The sequence below is a fragment of the Typopeltis vanoorti genome, chromosome 7 (genome assembly GCF_054136105.1).
Source record: "Typopeltis vanoorti isolate ZY-2024b chromosome 7, IOZ_Tvanoo_1.0, whole genome shotgun sequence".
In the NCBI taxonomy this organism is placed as follows: Eukaryota; Metazoa; Arthropoda; class Arachnida; order Uropygi; family Thelyphonidae; genus Typopeltis; species Typopeltis vanoorti.
This window is the reverse complement of record NC_143555.1, coordinates 66,203,148-66,218,773: the sequence shown is the minus strand read 5'-3', so window position 1 is coordinate 66,218,773 and position 15,626 is coordinate 66,203,148. Positions and strand designations below refer to the sequence as shown.

General features: G+C 36.3%; 1 protein-coding gene across 6 annotated transcripts in view; it reads left to right on the top strand.

Moving 5' to 3' along the window:
* The window catches only part of LOC150104740 (uncharacterized), a 434,041-nt gene that overhangs the window by 215,968 nt on the left and 202,447 nt on the right, over positions 1-15,626 (top strand). For 3 of the 6 annotated variants that reach the window (XM_090395917.1, XM_090395916.1, XM_090395918.1), the window contains exons 3-4: positions 10,543-10,700; positions 13,314-13,416. In XM_090395917.1, the coding sequence (XP_090252043.1) occupies positions 10,543-10,700; positions 13,314-13,416 (261 nt within the window). The remainder of the gene's footprint in view (positions 1-10,542; positions 10,701-13,313; positions 13,417-15,626) is intronic. The other 3 variants (XM_090395915.1, XM_090395919.1, XM_090395914.1) reach the window with 1 other exon arrangement.

Below are 15,626 nucleotides of genomic sequence, written 5' to 3'. Positions count from 1 at the left end.
TGCATGTCTGCCATCTCAGCATTCGTAAAACGCCGCATGTTCTTCATACAATGTCGAAAGCTTGAACGAGGAAGCCCCAATTGCTTACCTGGAGCGCTGCCATACAGCGCCACCTGTCACTTTCGGGTGGTGTTTCTGGTCATGCTTTCCTATGTGAATATGGTTGATTTGATGTTCTCTACCTCCCCTCAAAGTTTGTACATGGAATTTTGAAACACTCTGTATATATATAAACATGTTGCTCTCCAGCCCAATTTAATTTTGTAACCTAATAGATAATAATAGGACTCTAGCTTTGATGTAGTAAAGGTTTTTTTTTCCTGAGGTCAGGCCAATAATTGTTGTAATGGTTGGTCAGCAACTTTAGAAAACCATGTAGGAGGATAACTCCATCTACAACTACTAGAATTCAAATAAATATATTTCGGTAGTTACTAATTCATGAAACACAGGGATGAGGAGTTACTTAGAATGACTTCTCAAAATTGGGGAAGTTTAAGACAGTCATTTTTGTTGAAGTTCAGTCTGTGAATGTGGCTTCACAATTTTATATAATTGTTGAAGTAAAAAATAACATCTGTCGTGTAAGACTTTAGTTTTATTGCAGTGAATTTTTAGATAAGGTGTGGCCGGCCAAAACATACTTATCGGATTCATGAAGTAGAATATAATTGATGTTCTTCTAGATGAATCTGAGCTGAGTGACCCATTTGCTCATAACAAATATGTCAAGGCTGTCACTAACTCCCTGAAGCATTCCTTCAAGACATGCAATGATATGTTGTGAAGACCTACTGCCTTAATATCAAGCTTACTTAATTCCTCATATACCTCCTGATCACTCAGTGTCAAGTCTTCCTCCACAATTACCTCTCATGAGGATGAAATGCCCTGATACTTGTAATTTCTTCATTTCTTTGCCATGATAATTTCTCTCATAATCTGAATTACCCTTTCTCACCACATTTGTCACTTTTCCATCTTGTGCTTGATGCTACTGCTCATTTTTTCCCCTATCTTGATTGAATACCTCAACTATACGTTCTCTGTAGCTTTTACCAATCTATCATTTTCATCTGCTCCGATAATTATTTGTTCTTCTACTTGCTACATATTGAAAGCATCTATGATTTTCCTTAGCTTCAGTAGCTAATTTTTGCTTGAACTGCACCTTTTGCTCTCCTTACCAAGCGTCACCTTCCCGGCCTGTTCTTTGTAATTCTCTTGTAACTAATTATTACCTTTCATCTTCTGTTCTCAACCCCCCCCCCCCCATAAAACTTTTCACAGATCTCTTGCTTAATCTCTTTATTCATCCATTGTCTGTTAAATAGCTCCTTTCCTCACAGGTCTCATATAACTGGCTACAATCCAGGTGATCACCTCGTGGTCACTCTCATCAACTGAAGGAAAATTAAACACTCCATTTTAGTCACATTCTCTGATGATATGATATAATCTAAGATTCTTATTCTTCTTGTGCTCTCTACTACATATTGCATTAGATAGTCCTCCCTCAATTTTTTTGACATTCCTAGTTAACCTTCTCTCATAATCTGAATTGCCCGTTTTCCCCACACTTGTCACTTTTCCATCTTGTGCTTGGTGCTGCTGCTCATTTCTTTCCTCTCTTCAATGTTATCTACAACATTTTTTATTTTTATGCACCTTGAACTTGACTTTACCTTATGTTTACCTTCCATCTGATTTATCCTCTAGGAATACAGTTTAATATCACTTCCATCAGACATCCATTATTATTATTATTATTATTCAGGCCTCTATGGAGTCAAAAGACTCATTGTGGGAGGTCCTTCCTAAGAAACAAAAAGTCTATCAAAACTCATCGAGGGGAGGTCCCCCCCCCTAAGAAACACAAAGTCTATCATACCACTCCTTAAACTCATTGATGTTCTCGCTCTCACCACTCCATCAGGCAATGCATTCCATGGTTCAACCACCCTCCATGCAAAGAAACAACTCTGCACCCTCTTGCTCACAGTTTCCTTTTGTAACTTCCAGGGATGGCCTCTTGTCATCACTCCTTCCTACTGTTCAACCAAGCGAAAGAACTCCCCAGTGTCAACCCTGTAACCACCTCTCAACAGTTTAAAAGTCTCAATCATATCACCTCTCCTCCTCCTATCCACCAAACTCTGCAGTCCACATTCTCTCAGCCGATTCTCATAACTATCATTGTACAGTTTTCTGAAACCATCTTTGTTATCTGCCTTTGTACCCCTTCCACAGTTAATTTATCCCCTTCAAATCCTGGGGATCAAATCTAATAACAATAGTCCAAGTGTGGTCTGATCAGGGTCTTATACAAGGGAATGATAACTGTTTTATCTCTGCAGGTCAGTGTCCTTCTCATTATTGTAGCAATCCTCTGTGTTACCTTCACCACCTTTGTAATATGTCCCCTAAATATCAGTTTTCTATCAATCATCAACCCCAGATCTCTTGTCTCCTCTACTTCCTCCAGTATAACTCCTCTCATAGAGTATGCAGCATCCCATCAATGTTTCCCAAACCTCAAGACCTTACATTTTGCTGCATTAAACTGATACCACCATTCATTTGCCCATCTATCTAGCTTATTCAAATACTCTTGCAGGGCTGCCACATCTGCACTGTTACTAATAATCCTTCGCAGCTTTGCATCATCTGCAAACAACTGAATATCCCCTTGCAATCCACTGACAATGTCATTGATATAAAGGTTAAACAATATAGGTTCCCAGTACTGAGCCCTGTGCAACCCCACTTGAACCCTCTGCTTCTTTGAAACTACCCCACCATACACAACTCTCTGATACCTATCAGACAGCCAATCCTGAATCCATTTGACCAATCTGACATCCAGACCCATGTGCTGCAACTTAAATATCAGCTTATCATGTGGGCACTCTGTCAAATGCCTTCGTAAGTCTAAGAAAATTGCAGTATATGCCTTTCCCTCATCTAATGCTCTTGTAATTTTATCATAAAAGGGTAGCATATTGCTAAAACAAGAATGCCCCTTCACAAATCCATGTTGACTCTCAAAGATAACATTACCCTCATCTGCCCAACGCTGTATAAGGTCCTTTACTACTTTCTCCAAGATCTTATTAACTACTGATGACACACAAACTGGCCTATAATTAGACACTTCCAGTCTGCTACCACCCTTATGCAATAGCACTATCTTACCTTCCTTCCATTCCATCAGCACCTTTCCTGCAGCCAGACTTTCATTGAAAAGCCAGGTCAAAGGAGCCTCTTTTTCACATACAATTCCTGTTTAATATTGTTTGTCATCCACTTTACTCCAAATTGTGTCCTCTTGTTCACTTGTGGTATACAACTTACCCTGCTAACAAATATTCTTTCATAATTTTCCATGCACTAATGATATCCTGGCCTTCTAATTCCTCCCTCCATGAAACTTCCCCAAGTTGATATCTTAGACCATTATAATCACCTGCCTTATAATTCCACATACGTTCCCGTCTCTTTGATACTCCTGCATGTCTATTCATTTTCCAAGTCAAAACAATATGGTCACTCTCTCCAACTGGTGGGAGAGATGTCATCTCAGTTATTATCAACTCTTCTGATGCTATAACCAAATCCAAAATGCTTGAACCTCTTGTTCCCTCTATTACATGTTGCCTAAGACATTTGTCCCTCAAGAATTCTAGAAATTCCATTCCCTTATTGCTACATGCATCTTCCTCTCCCCAATTTATACTACTGTAGTTAAAATCTTCCATAACAATCATTCTTCTTGCACTTGCCAAACTGAACTGTCTAAACATTTTCCAGTCCCCACACTCTGTTCTCCTGGGTCTGTAGCAACACCTCACTAAATATCCTGTCTTTCCCACCTCTACCTCACATCATATGCTTTCAAAATCTGTTTGCCTGATTCTATTTTAGAACCAATTCACTTGATTCACTTATTTTATCTTTAAATTCCTTTTACTATTACAAATTTCAATACTTAATATTACAAGCTTTGTTAGTGAATTCAAATCCTGTCGACTGCGCCATTTTGTTGGATCCTACTTCGTCTCAATCTATACTTTGGATCCGACATTTAGTTATTACGATGTTCTTAACCTAAAAAATAGTTGCCAGTTGATTTCTAATACAAATATAGAGAAAATTTATATTTATAGACTGCACCACTCTATATCTGAATTAGTTCAAGAATTGAAGATAAATCAACCCTCAACTATTTCTCCTTAATATATATACTGGCCGAGTATATTTAACTAACTTAATTCACCCGCTTTGGTTCGAATATTTTATGAATGGTGCAGTAAAAGAGATTCAGGCAAAATACAACTTTTGATTAACAAAAACAAATAATTTTATAATCACAAATTATACACTTAAGATCAAAATACTAAACAAGTTATTATAAACACTTCAGCCTTTCTGATAATAAAGTCATGCACACTCAGACAATGGTAATTCTGTTATCTGTAATACAGTCTTCTCACAGTTCCTTTTAGCTATTTAATAAAGTTCCTTGATGATCATTCACATAAATATCTCATAGTTCTTTAAGTTTTAAATACAATAAAAATTGCAGTAATACCTCTTCACAAGCAAACACTTATAAATTTACACTTTTGCTATTTTCCGCAATAGTTACTGTTAGTATAAGGAAATTCTAGGATGAAACTCTCGCACTTCTCTGTATAGGAATATTAACGGTTGGAATAATCTTACCTATAATCTTTTTTCTTCACCTACTTATACGTAAACACTTTTTATAACTGTGAACACTTAAACAGTATACGGCACTCATTAAAAAAATTCTTCTAAGCAATAACTGAATTAATCATCATTCACAATACACATAAACAAACGTTGTTGCATAAAGTACTACTGATCACTCATGAAATAAGGCAACACACAATAATTCTTAACTTGAGGTTTTATATGCCCAGTTGTTCATTCCTCCTGCATTCAAATAATTCTTTAGGCACTATAATTCTAAACACAGCTAATGGTAAACTTCAACTTTACAGCCTCTACTACTCTAGTAACTCCGTGCTTTATTTCAAGATACTGTGTGTCCTTGACAGGTCGGCCCCGAAATTAAATCTCAACTCAAGTATTGCTAGTCTATTTAGTAGTCACTCAGCTGTCTTCCGTAGCTATAATTGTTATTCTACAACTTATTAGCTAACCGCCTCTCGACTAGTAGACTTTATTTAGTTGCTTGAGTGACTTGCCGACTCGCTATTATCGCACTGTGATTCCCAAATGCTGAATGCTCCGATTCCAACCTAATGCCAATCCTCTCCTTTCTTTCTCTCTCCTAATCTATCTAATCTCCTTAATTAATTCATAATTTCAGCGTTCATCGCTTATATATCTGTTCTTCCTGCCTAAATTGTTCTCGTGATTTCTTTCTAAAACTCTTTTCGTTAAACCTTCTCCTCACATGGTGTTCCAAAATGTGCTCGCCATGACATACGTCTCCATGACAACCAAACAAAATATAATAAAATTGAGGTATTGCATAACGCTAAACTTCTACAAATAGGAATAAATAAAGAATATTTACATTTCAATTAATGCGCAGTTAAATTATCAAATACAAGTTCTTATAATATTAACATAATAATAATTAAAATAGCTTAATAATATTTAATACAGTCTTTTCATTATTAATACATATATCTTTGATTAAATAATTAAATATTAGACAAAATTAAGGTAGTTATATGAATATTAAATTGTAAAATAAGTTGTTTACATTAAATAATATTTACAAGTCTAGCCTTTGTGATGGAAGATCATGTTGGATTCTGAACCAAATAATAATTACTCTAATCTCTACATAATCAGAATCCAATACAACTACCGTGTTATAGTAAAACTTCAGTTTAATAATCACTTGATGTTTCGACCTTCATATCAAGGTCATCATCTGGAGTATACACACACACACACACACACATATATATATATATATATATATATATACAGGGTGTTCGGGATAAATTTGACAGTTTCGTAAGGAAAAAGAAAATCTTCTTTGTATCTATTAAATTTAATGAATTGACAAAAAAACATTACAGGCAGAGTTAATTACAATACTATCAACAAGATTTACTCAAAATAACCACCATTAGCATCGATCACAGCTTCAATTCTGCTTCGGAACCTCGAACAAGCTGATGCTACAGTCTCCCTGGGAAGGGCCGCAAAAACTGTTTTAATTTTATCCATTAACTGGGCTTTTGTGTTACTGGAAGCGCGATTGGTGTCTTTTTCAACTGCGCCCCATACAAAATAATCCATGGGGTTAAGGTCTGGGGAGTTTGGAGGCCAAACATTTGGACTGGTGAAGTCGTAGAAAATTTCAGACAACCATTTTTGACTTTTCCCAGAGGTGTGGCAAGGGGCCGAATCCTGCTGCCATACATACGGCCTACCATTGGCTACCCTTGTTATCCAGGGCTTGACTACAGTTAGCAACTCCACGAACAAAGCCCGAATTCCAATGCCAGGGTTCTTCAACACCTGTTCCTGCAGATTTGCGAGGAATTCTGCTGTACGAACGCAATCAGATCGTCTGCTAGGGATCTTTCTTCTTGCTACATCCTCATAGTCACCATTGCAAGTCTCTAGTTCATGCCTGATTGTTTTTACTGTATTCAGGGAACATTGGGCAGCAGTCGTAATATCCTTATTTTGATGGCGGGCACGAATCATCATGATACAAGTTATTCTCTTCCATGATTCAGGTGGGTTCCAGCTATCCATCCTTTCTGACATCTTGTATATGAATGAAGAAGGGTCCAAACTTTTAAATGAAGAGAAGTGTGATTTAATACATGTAACTTACGGAAAAATATAATTAATTATAAATATGTCAAATTTATCCCGAACACCCTGTATATATATATTCATTTTTTAAATTACTGACTTAAACCCGAGAATTATAACACAATGACATTTATTTGAAAAAAACGCAACATGTTTCGTCAAAAATGACTTCTTCAGGCGATAAGAACATAGAAAAGATAATAAAAGACACTTAAATTAATATTGACACACTCCAAAGCTATACAATTACAAAGTCATAATATTCGACTGTAAATTACAGTTATAAGCTTGAACTACAGTCCGAGTTAATGTTCTATTGTTGTGCACCTGTGCGTGTGTGGAATCACGCGATCTCCAGTATCTAATAATAGAGTTGAAAGAGTCAGCCAAATTATAGCTAAGATTATTATTCAAATGCAAAGGGTCTAAGGTGATTTCCCTTGACTCGACAATGCGGCGCTCTATTTCATCATGGCAGACGTGTAGGTTTGAAGTCAATGTCCAATTTATTTCATGTTGGTGGCCTTCGTTGTTCGTGTTTATTGAAAGCAGGACATGGCCCGACAGAGCAGTTGCTCTGGTTCTCTTATAAGCAATGTCTCTCTGATGCTCTTCGAGACGTAGTAAGATAGATTTTTCTGTCTGCCCATAGTAAGGCTTTCCGCATTCACAAGTGACCTTGTATACACCTGGGAATTGTAGAAGGTTGTGAGGTTGTTTATAGTTCTTGAAGCGTGATATTATTTTTGGCAGAGTCGAGAAGCACGTTTTTATGTTAAACTTCATTAGAATTCTGCTCAGCTTTTTGGATAGTGTGCTGATATATGGCAAGACGATATGACCTTTGGAGTCGTCCTGTGTCTCTACGTTGTTACGTTGACGTCGGGATAATTGGTTGTTAATACTCTTTAGAGAGTAGCCATTGTTTTTAAAGGTCCATTTAAGATGTTGTTATATTCCTCATATGGGAGCATGGTACTGAGAATCTTCACAAGTTTCTCGACCACTTAAACAACTGCCATCAAGATATAAAATTGACTATGGAGATTGAAGAAAATAGTTCCATCTGCTTCCTAGATGTTAAGCTCACCAAGATGCCTGAATCAATTAAAGTCTCTATTTTTAGAAAGCCAACACACACAGACAGATATTTGCATGCATCCTCCCATCACCATCCAGCGCAAAAGTTGGGTATTATATCAACTCTAGCGAATCGTGCAAGATCTGTACTGTCAGATGAAGAAGAACTGAAAAAGGAACTACAACATCTTAAATGGACCTTTAAAAACAATGGCTACTCTCTAAAGAGTATTAACAACCAATTATCCCGACGTCAACGTAACAACGTAGAGACACAGGACGACTCCAAAGGTCATATCGTCTTGCCATATATCAGCACACTATCCAAAAAGCTGAGCAGAATTCTAATGAAGTTTAACATAAAAACGTGCTTCTCGACTCTGCCAAAAATAATATCACGCTTCAAGAACTATAAACAACCTCACAACCTTCTACAATTCCCAGGTGTATACAAGGTCACTTGTGAATGCGGAAAGCCTTACTATGGGCAGACAGAAAAATCTATCTTACTACGTCTCGAAGAGCATCAGAGAGACATTGCTTATAAGAGAACCAGAGCAACTGCTCTGTCGGGCCATGTCCTGCTTTCAATAAACACGAACAACGAAGGCCACCAACATGAAATAAATTGGACATTGACTTCAAACCTACACGTCTGCCATGATGAAATAGAGCGCCGCATTGTCGAGTCAAGGGAAATCACCTTAGACCCTTTGCATTTGAATAATAATCTTAGCTATAATTTGGCTGACTCTTTCAACTCTATTATTAGATACTGGAGATCGCGTGATTCCACACACGCACAGGTGCACAACAATAGAACATTAACTCGGACTGTAGTTCAAGCTCATAACTGTAATTTACAGTCGAATATTATGACTTTGTAATTGTATAGCTTTGGAGTGTGTCAATATTAATTTAAGTGTCTTTTATTATCTTTTCTATGTTCTTATCGCCTGAAGAAGTCATTTTTGACGAAACATGTTGCGTTTTTTTCAAATAAATGTCATTGTGTTATAATTCTCGGGTTTAAGTCAGTAATTTAAAAAATGAATATATATATATATATATATATATATATATATATATGTGTGTGTGTGTGTGTGTGTGTGTGTGTATACTCCAGATGATGACCTTGATATGAAGGTCGAAACATCAAGTGATTATTAAACTGAAGTTTTACTATAACACGGTAGTTGTATTGGATTCTGATTATGTAGAGATTAGAGTAATTATTATTTGGTTCAGAATCCAACATGATCTTCCATCACAAAGGCTAGACTTGTAAATATTATTTAATGTAAACAACTTATTTTACAATTTAATATTCATATAACTACCTTAATTTTGTCTAATATTTAATTATTTAATCAAAGATATATGTATTAATAATGAAAAGACTGTATTAAATATTATTAAGCTATTTTAATTATTATTATGTTAATATTATAAGAACTTGTATTTGATAATTTAACTGCGCATTAATTGAAATGTAAATATTCTTTATTTATTCCTATTTGTAGAAGTTTAGCGTTATGCAATACCTCAATTTTATTATATTTTGTTTGGTTGTCATGGAGACGTATGTCATGGCGAGCACATTTTGGAACACCATGTGAGGAGAAGGTTTAACGAAAAGAGTTTTAGAAAGAAATCACGAGAACAATTTAGGCAGGAAGAACAGATATATAAGCGATGAACGCTGGAATTATGAATTAATTAAGGAGATTAGATAGATTAGGAGAGAGAGAGAAAGGAGAGGATTGGCATTAGGTTGGAATCGGAGCATTCGGCATTTGGGAATCACAGTGCGATAATAGCGAGTCGGCAAGTCACTCAAGCAACTAAATAAAGTCTACTAGTCGAGAGGCGGTTAGCTAATAAGTTGTAGAATAACAATTATAGCTACGGAAGACAGCTGAGTGACTACTAAATAGACTAGCAATACTTGAGTTGAGATTTAATTTCGGGGCCGACCTGTCAAGGACACACAGTATCTTGAAATAAAGCACGGAGTTACTAGAGTAGTAGAGGCTGTAAAGTTGAAGTTTACCATTAGCTGTGTTTAGAATTATAGTGCCTAAAGAATTATTTGAATGCAGGAGGAATGAACAACTGGGCATATAAAACCTCAAGTTAAGAATTATTGTGTGTTGCCTTATTTCATGAGTGATCAGTAGTACTTTATGCAACAACGTTTGTTTATGTGTATTGTGAATGATGATTAATTCAGTTATTGCTTAGAAGAATTTTTTTAATGAGTGCCGTATACTGTTTAAGTGTTCACAGTTATAAAAAGTGTTTACGTATAAGTAGGTGAAGAAAAAAGATTATAGGTAAGATTATTCCAATTATTCCGAAATGTGCTTGTAGTGAACAATGTACAAATGTTCATGTTTCCAGCTTGGCAATTCTCTTGTATTCCTGATAATTCACATACCTCTAGAACAGCGTTTCCAAAAATTTCTGAAATTATTTAACCTGGTTATTTAGACTTTTTATTTTTTAAGCTAAATTAAGTTTAGCACTTAATTTAGCTTTATATATTCTATTATATATAATACCATGTGGGGACAGGAAGATTTTTATTTTCATTTGGAATATATTCTTCAATATTTTTTTCAGTCATATCAATAAGACTACAACATATGAAGATCCAAGAAAAGATGTGGATGATGAACCACCTCAACCAAGAGAGATAGAATTAATAAGAGATTCTCAGATGGGCTTTGGGTTTGTAGCAGGTAGTGAGAAACCTGTTATTGTAAGGTTTGTTACTGAAGGTAAGCCAGTTTGCTTCATTTTATACATATATATGAGGATAGTCTGAAATGTTATCGGCCTAACAATGAAAATACGAATTTATAATTTCAAAATTATTTTTATTTTTCAACATAATCTCACTAAAGACTAATACATTTATTCCAGCAATGCTCCAGTGCCATTATCCTGTCCCTGTAGTGGTTCTCAGTAAGATCTGCAAAATACCCTTCCACAGCTGCAATTACCTCTTGATTCAAAAATGAGGAATAGTTTTAATTTTGGGAAGAGACAGAAGTCAGAGAGAGAGAGAGAGAGAGAGAGAGAGCCAGATCTGAGGAATAGGGTGGATGTTCCAACAATTCATAGTGCATATCCCTTAATTTTCCCATTGCCAAAACACCTTTGAGGGCAAGTGCATTATCCTGATGAAAGATGATTTTTTTCTTCTGCAAACTGGGTCTTTTCTCTCAAATTTTTTCATCTAGTCTGGTTAAAAGATCGGAATAATATTTCCCGGTTATTGTTTTACCCTTTTCAAGATAATTAATAAACAAAATGCCTTTAGTATACCAAAACACCGATGCCATGACCTTGTCTTCTTTGGCTCTGAACAACCAGCTTCTGTCCACTGTTTTTGACTGCTGTTTGGATTCTGGTGTGTACTCGTGAATCCAAGTCTCATCCATAGTAATAAATCAATGCACAAAGTCAGTTTTATTCTTGTTAAAACACTCCAAGCACTGTTCAGAGATTTTCATGTGAGTGTGTTTTTGATCTGCACGGCACCCATTGTGTAGGAAACATTTTCATTTGCAATTCTTCATGCAAAATATATCCCACACATTTGTTTGAAATGCCTATTGAAAGTTTATTTTTCACTTGGTTAGAGTATAATAAATTTAGTTTAATCCTTTATCCAAAGTGTGAGCAAACAAAGTTTGCACCTGAAAGTATCTTCAGGACTGGGGTAAGGTGGTACAACACCAGGGCAACTCATTGCAAAGGTGGAGCAAGATACCAACACTCCTGTCTCAGTATCTCCTATAATGCAAAACACATCTCCTTGCGGATATGTCTAGTGTTATGCATTAAGGGAAGGGCCACTACCCAGACTAGTTTCGACCTTTATTGAGGTCTCTTCATTATAGCATTATAGGAGATTTTTGCATTTCATTGGAGATCTTTGCATTACAGGAGATACTGAGACAGGAGTGTTGGTAGCTTGCTCCACCTTTACAACGAGTTGCCCTGGTGTTGTGCCACCTTACCCCAGTCCTGAAGATACTTTCAGGCGCAAACTTTGTTTGCTCACACTTGGATAAAGGATTAAACTAAATTTATTATATTCTAACCAAGTGAAAAATAAACTTTCAACATCTTTCTCTAAATCCAGAATAATTTATTAAAAAAGGGTGGCACACCATTTGGCAACTCCTATAGGTAGAGATGACCTGCGAATGCTTCTGCCTGGTATCTCAGCTTGGGCCTGGCTCCCACTGAAGAGACCTCAATAAAGGTCGAAACTAGTCTGGGTAGTGGCCCTTTCCTTAATGCATAACATTAGACATATCTGCAAGGAGATGTGTTTTGAGACAGGAGTGTTGGTAGCTTGCTCCACCTTTGCAACGAGTTGCCCTGGTGTTGTACCACCTTACCCCAGTCCTGAAGATACTTTCAGGCGCAAACTTTGTTTGCTCACACTTGGATAAAGGATTAAACTAAATTTATTATTTGAAATGCCTAGTCTCAGCAATTTCATGCACTTTGACTCAGCAGTCATCCAATACCATATTGTGCACTGATCAATGATTTCTGGTATTGTTACACTTTTTGGACGTCCTTCACATGGATCATCTTTAAGGCTGGTACAGATGCATTTAAACTCGGCAGCCCATTTCTTAATTGTTGAAAACTAAGGAGAAGAGTGCCCATAAACTTTTATGAACTTCGAATGAATTTCTTTTACAAAGAATTTTATAATTGCATGATACTCAATTTTATCCATTTCAAGGGATACAGACAACAATTTTGCTTCAGACAGCTGTATAAACAAACTACTTGATAGAATGACTTGCAATTTCATATCGATGCTTAAGACACATATACCAACTTAGAAAAAAAAAATTTTTTGCTGATAATGTTGCCATGTATGGTTGAGGCCAAGAACTTTACAGACTGACTACTCATGTATATATATGATAAAATATGGCGAGGACCACTTTTCTCTTGTATTATTTATGAGAGAATTTTTAATTCTTCAAATAAATCTATTGTATCTACATCAGATGTTGTAAAATATCTTGTTTCCATAATATGGCTGAACATGCGCTTTATTAAGTGGTGCTGTGAGGCAGGCTGCCTCTATGCTACACCCTGTCGATGGTACTGACTGCAGAAGTCATTTTCCATGTATGGAAAATATTCCATACATGGAAAATATGACTTTAGCACCACCATATTATGAAACCAGCTAGTTCATTAAAGGTTATTGCATCCCAGAGGATATGAATCCAAGACTTTCCCACCAAGTGGCATTGCCATTATTAACTGAACTGATGGAGGTTTTCTTGTCTTATTTTGATCCTTTTACTTTTTTGCTGTTTGTTTCAAGTTTTTTTATTTTTATTTTTTAGGGGGACCAAGTGAAAACAAACTATTGCCTGGTGACCAGATACTCAAGATAAATGGAGAGGATGTAGTTAAAGCTCCTAGGGAGCATGTGATAGAATTGGTCAGGTTAGTTTGGATTTGAAAAATCTCACTTTGTAAAATAAGAATCATTTTATACTATTGTTTTTATTTATTTTTTATTGAAGTAAGAAACTGAGCACCATAGAAAAACAGTGCAGTAACAGGATATTAAAGATATTCCCATCTAATTATTTGATTGAATCATATGTGGTGGCTAAAGGAAAGATGCCTAATGCTTTTTTCTTGATTGAAACTTATCTGGTGGTGATTAGACAGTTTATTATTATTATTATTATTCAGGCCTCCATGGAGTCAAAAGACTCATCGTGGGAGGTCCTTCCTAAGAACATAAAGTCTGTCAAGACTCATCGAGGGGATTCCCCCCCCCCAAGAAACACAAAGTCTATCATACCACTACCATAACTCATTGACTCAAGTGTGGTCTGATTAGAGACTTATACAACAGAATGATAACCCTTTTATCTCTGCAGGTCAGTGTCCTTCTCATAATTGCAGCAATCCTCTGTGTTACCTTCACCACCTTTGCAGTATGTCCCTAAATTTCAGGTTTCTATCAATCATCAACCCCAGACCTCTTGTCTCCCCTACTTCCTCCAGTATAACTCCTCCCATAGAGTATGCAGCATCCCATCGATGTTTCCCAAACCTCAAGACTTTACATTTTGCTGCGTTAAACTGACAACCCCCATTCATTTGCCCATCTATCTAGCATATTCAAATCCTCTTGCAGGGCTACCACATCTGCACTATTACTAATAATCCTTCCCAGCTTCGCATCATCCGCAAACAACTGTATATCCCCTTGCAATCCACTGGCAATGTCATTGATATAAAGGTTAAATATTATAGGTCCTAGTACTGAGCCCTGTGGGACCCCACTTGTAATCCTCTGCTTCCTTGAAATTGCTCCACCATACACAACTCTCTGATACCTATCAGACAGCCAATCCTGAATCCAGTTGACCAATCTGACATCCAGACCCATGTGCTGCAACTTAAATATCAGCTTATCATGTGGCACCCTGTCAAATGCTTTTGCTAAGTCTAAGAAAATTGCAGTATATGCCTTTCCTCATCTAATGTTCTTGTAACTTTATTAAAAGGCTAGCATATTGCTAAAACAAGAATGCCTCTTTCACAAATCCATGTTGACTCTCACAGATAACATTACCCTCATCTGCCCAATGCTGTATACGGTCCCTCACTACTTTCTCCAAGATTTTAACAACTACTGATGACACAGAAACTGGTCTATAATTAGACACTTCCAGTCTGTTACCATCCTTATTCAATGGCACTATCTTGCCTTCCTTCCATTCCCTGGGCACCTTTCCCACAGCCAGACTTTCATTGAAAAGCCAGGTTAAAGGCACTGTCAGTTAGATTGAAATTTTGGAATATGCCACTTATGCAAAAAAAAAAAAAAAGGGGGGTGGGGTGGGGGATGGAGACCATATAAATAAAAGACAGTAATCAAGACCCAAATGTTTTGTTCTTGATAGAAATATATGTAAAGAAACATGTTACATAAGTGCAGTACTGTAAAACAGTATAGCAAGTGCTATTAATATGTAGCCCTGTGTCCATACAGCAAAACCTTGAGTTAATATTGTCTTCTGGAAGTGGTTTGCTATCATTTTAGAAGAGTTATTTTTATTTAAAGTAAATTGATTGTTGATTAAAGCTTTAATTTATTCACCATACATCCTTTCACAGTAATGCTTGATTTTATTAATAACTTGAGTTATTAATAAAATTAATAAAATAAAATAAAATTTGTTTCTTATTAGTATGATCATTATCATTCATACCTACAGGGAGTTAAATGACTCATTGTAAGAGGTCCTCGCAGTCAAATGCACTGCTCTTCGAATGGTACATTAAACTTGTTCTGTTTCTGTATTCAGGTAATGTATTCTCAATTGCGAGTAATACATTCCACTTCCATTCTGTCCCTCCACTCTGTGAAAAATTTCTTCTGCATTAATCTAGTACAGTCTCCTCGCCAACTTATATGCATCCTCAATCACATCACTCCTTCTCCTATCCAGCATGCTTTGATATTTGTCCTCAATCTGTCCTCTTGCTGAATGTTCCTGTGACCTTGATGATGTCTTAGGTATACTTGTATATGTCTTTTCCCAAATCTCTTCTGAAAACTCAACCAAATCTGCATACAGTAGTTCCTAATCAAGACTTTTTTTATTCACACATCATTGTCAGTATTGTTTTTT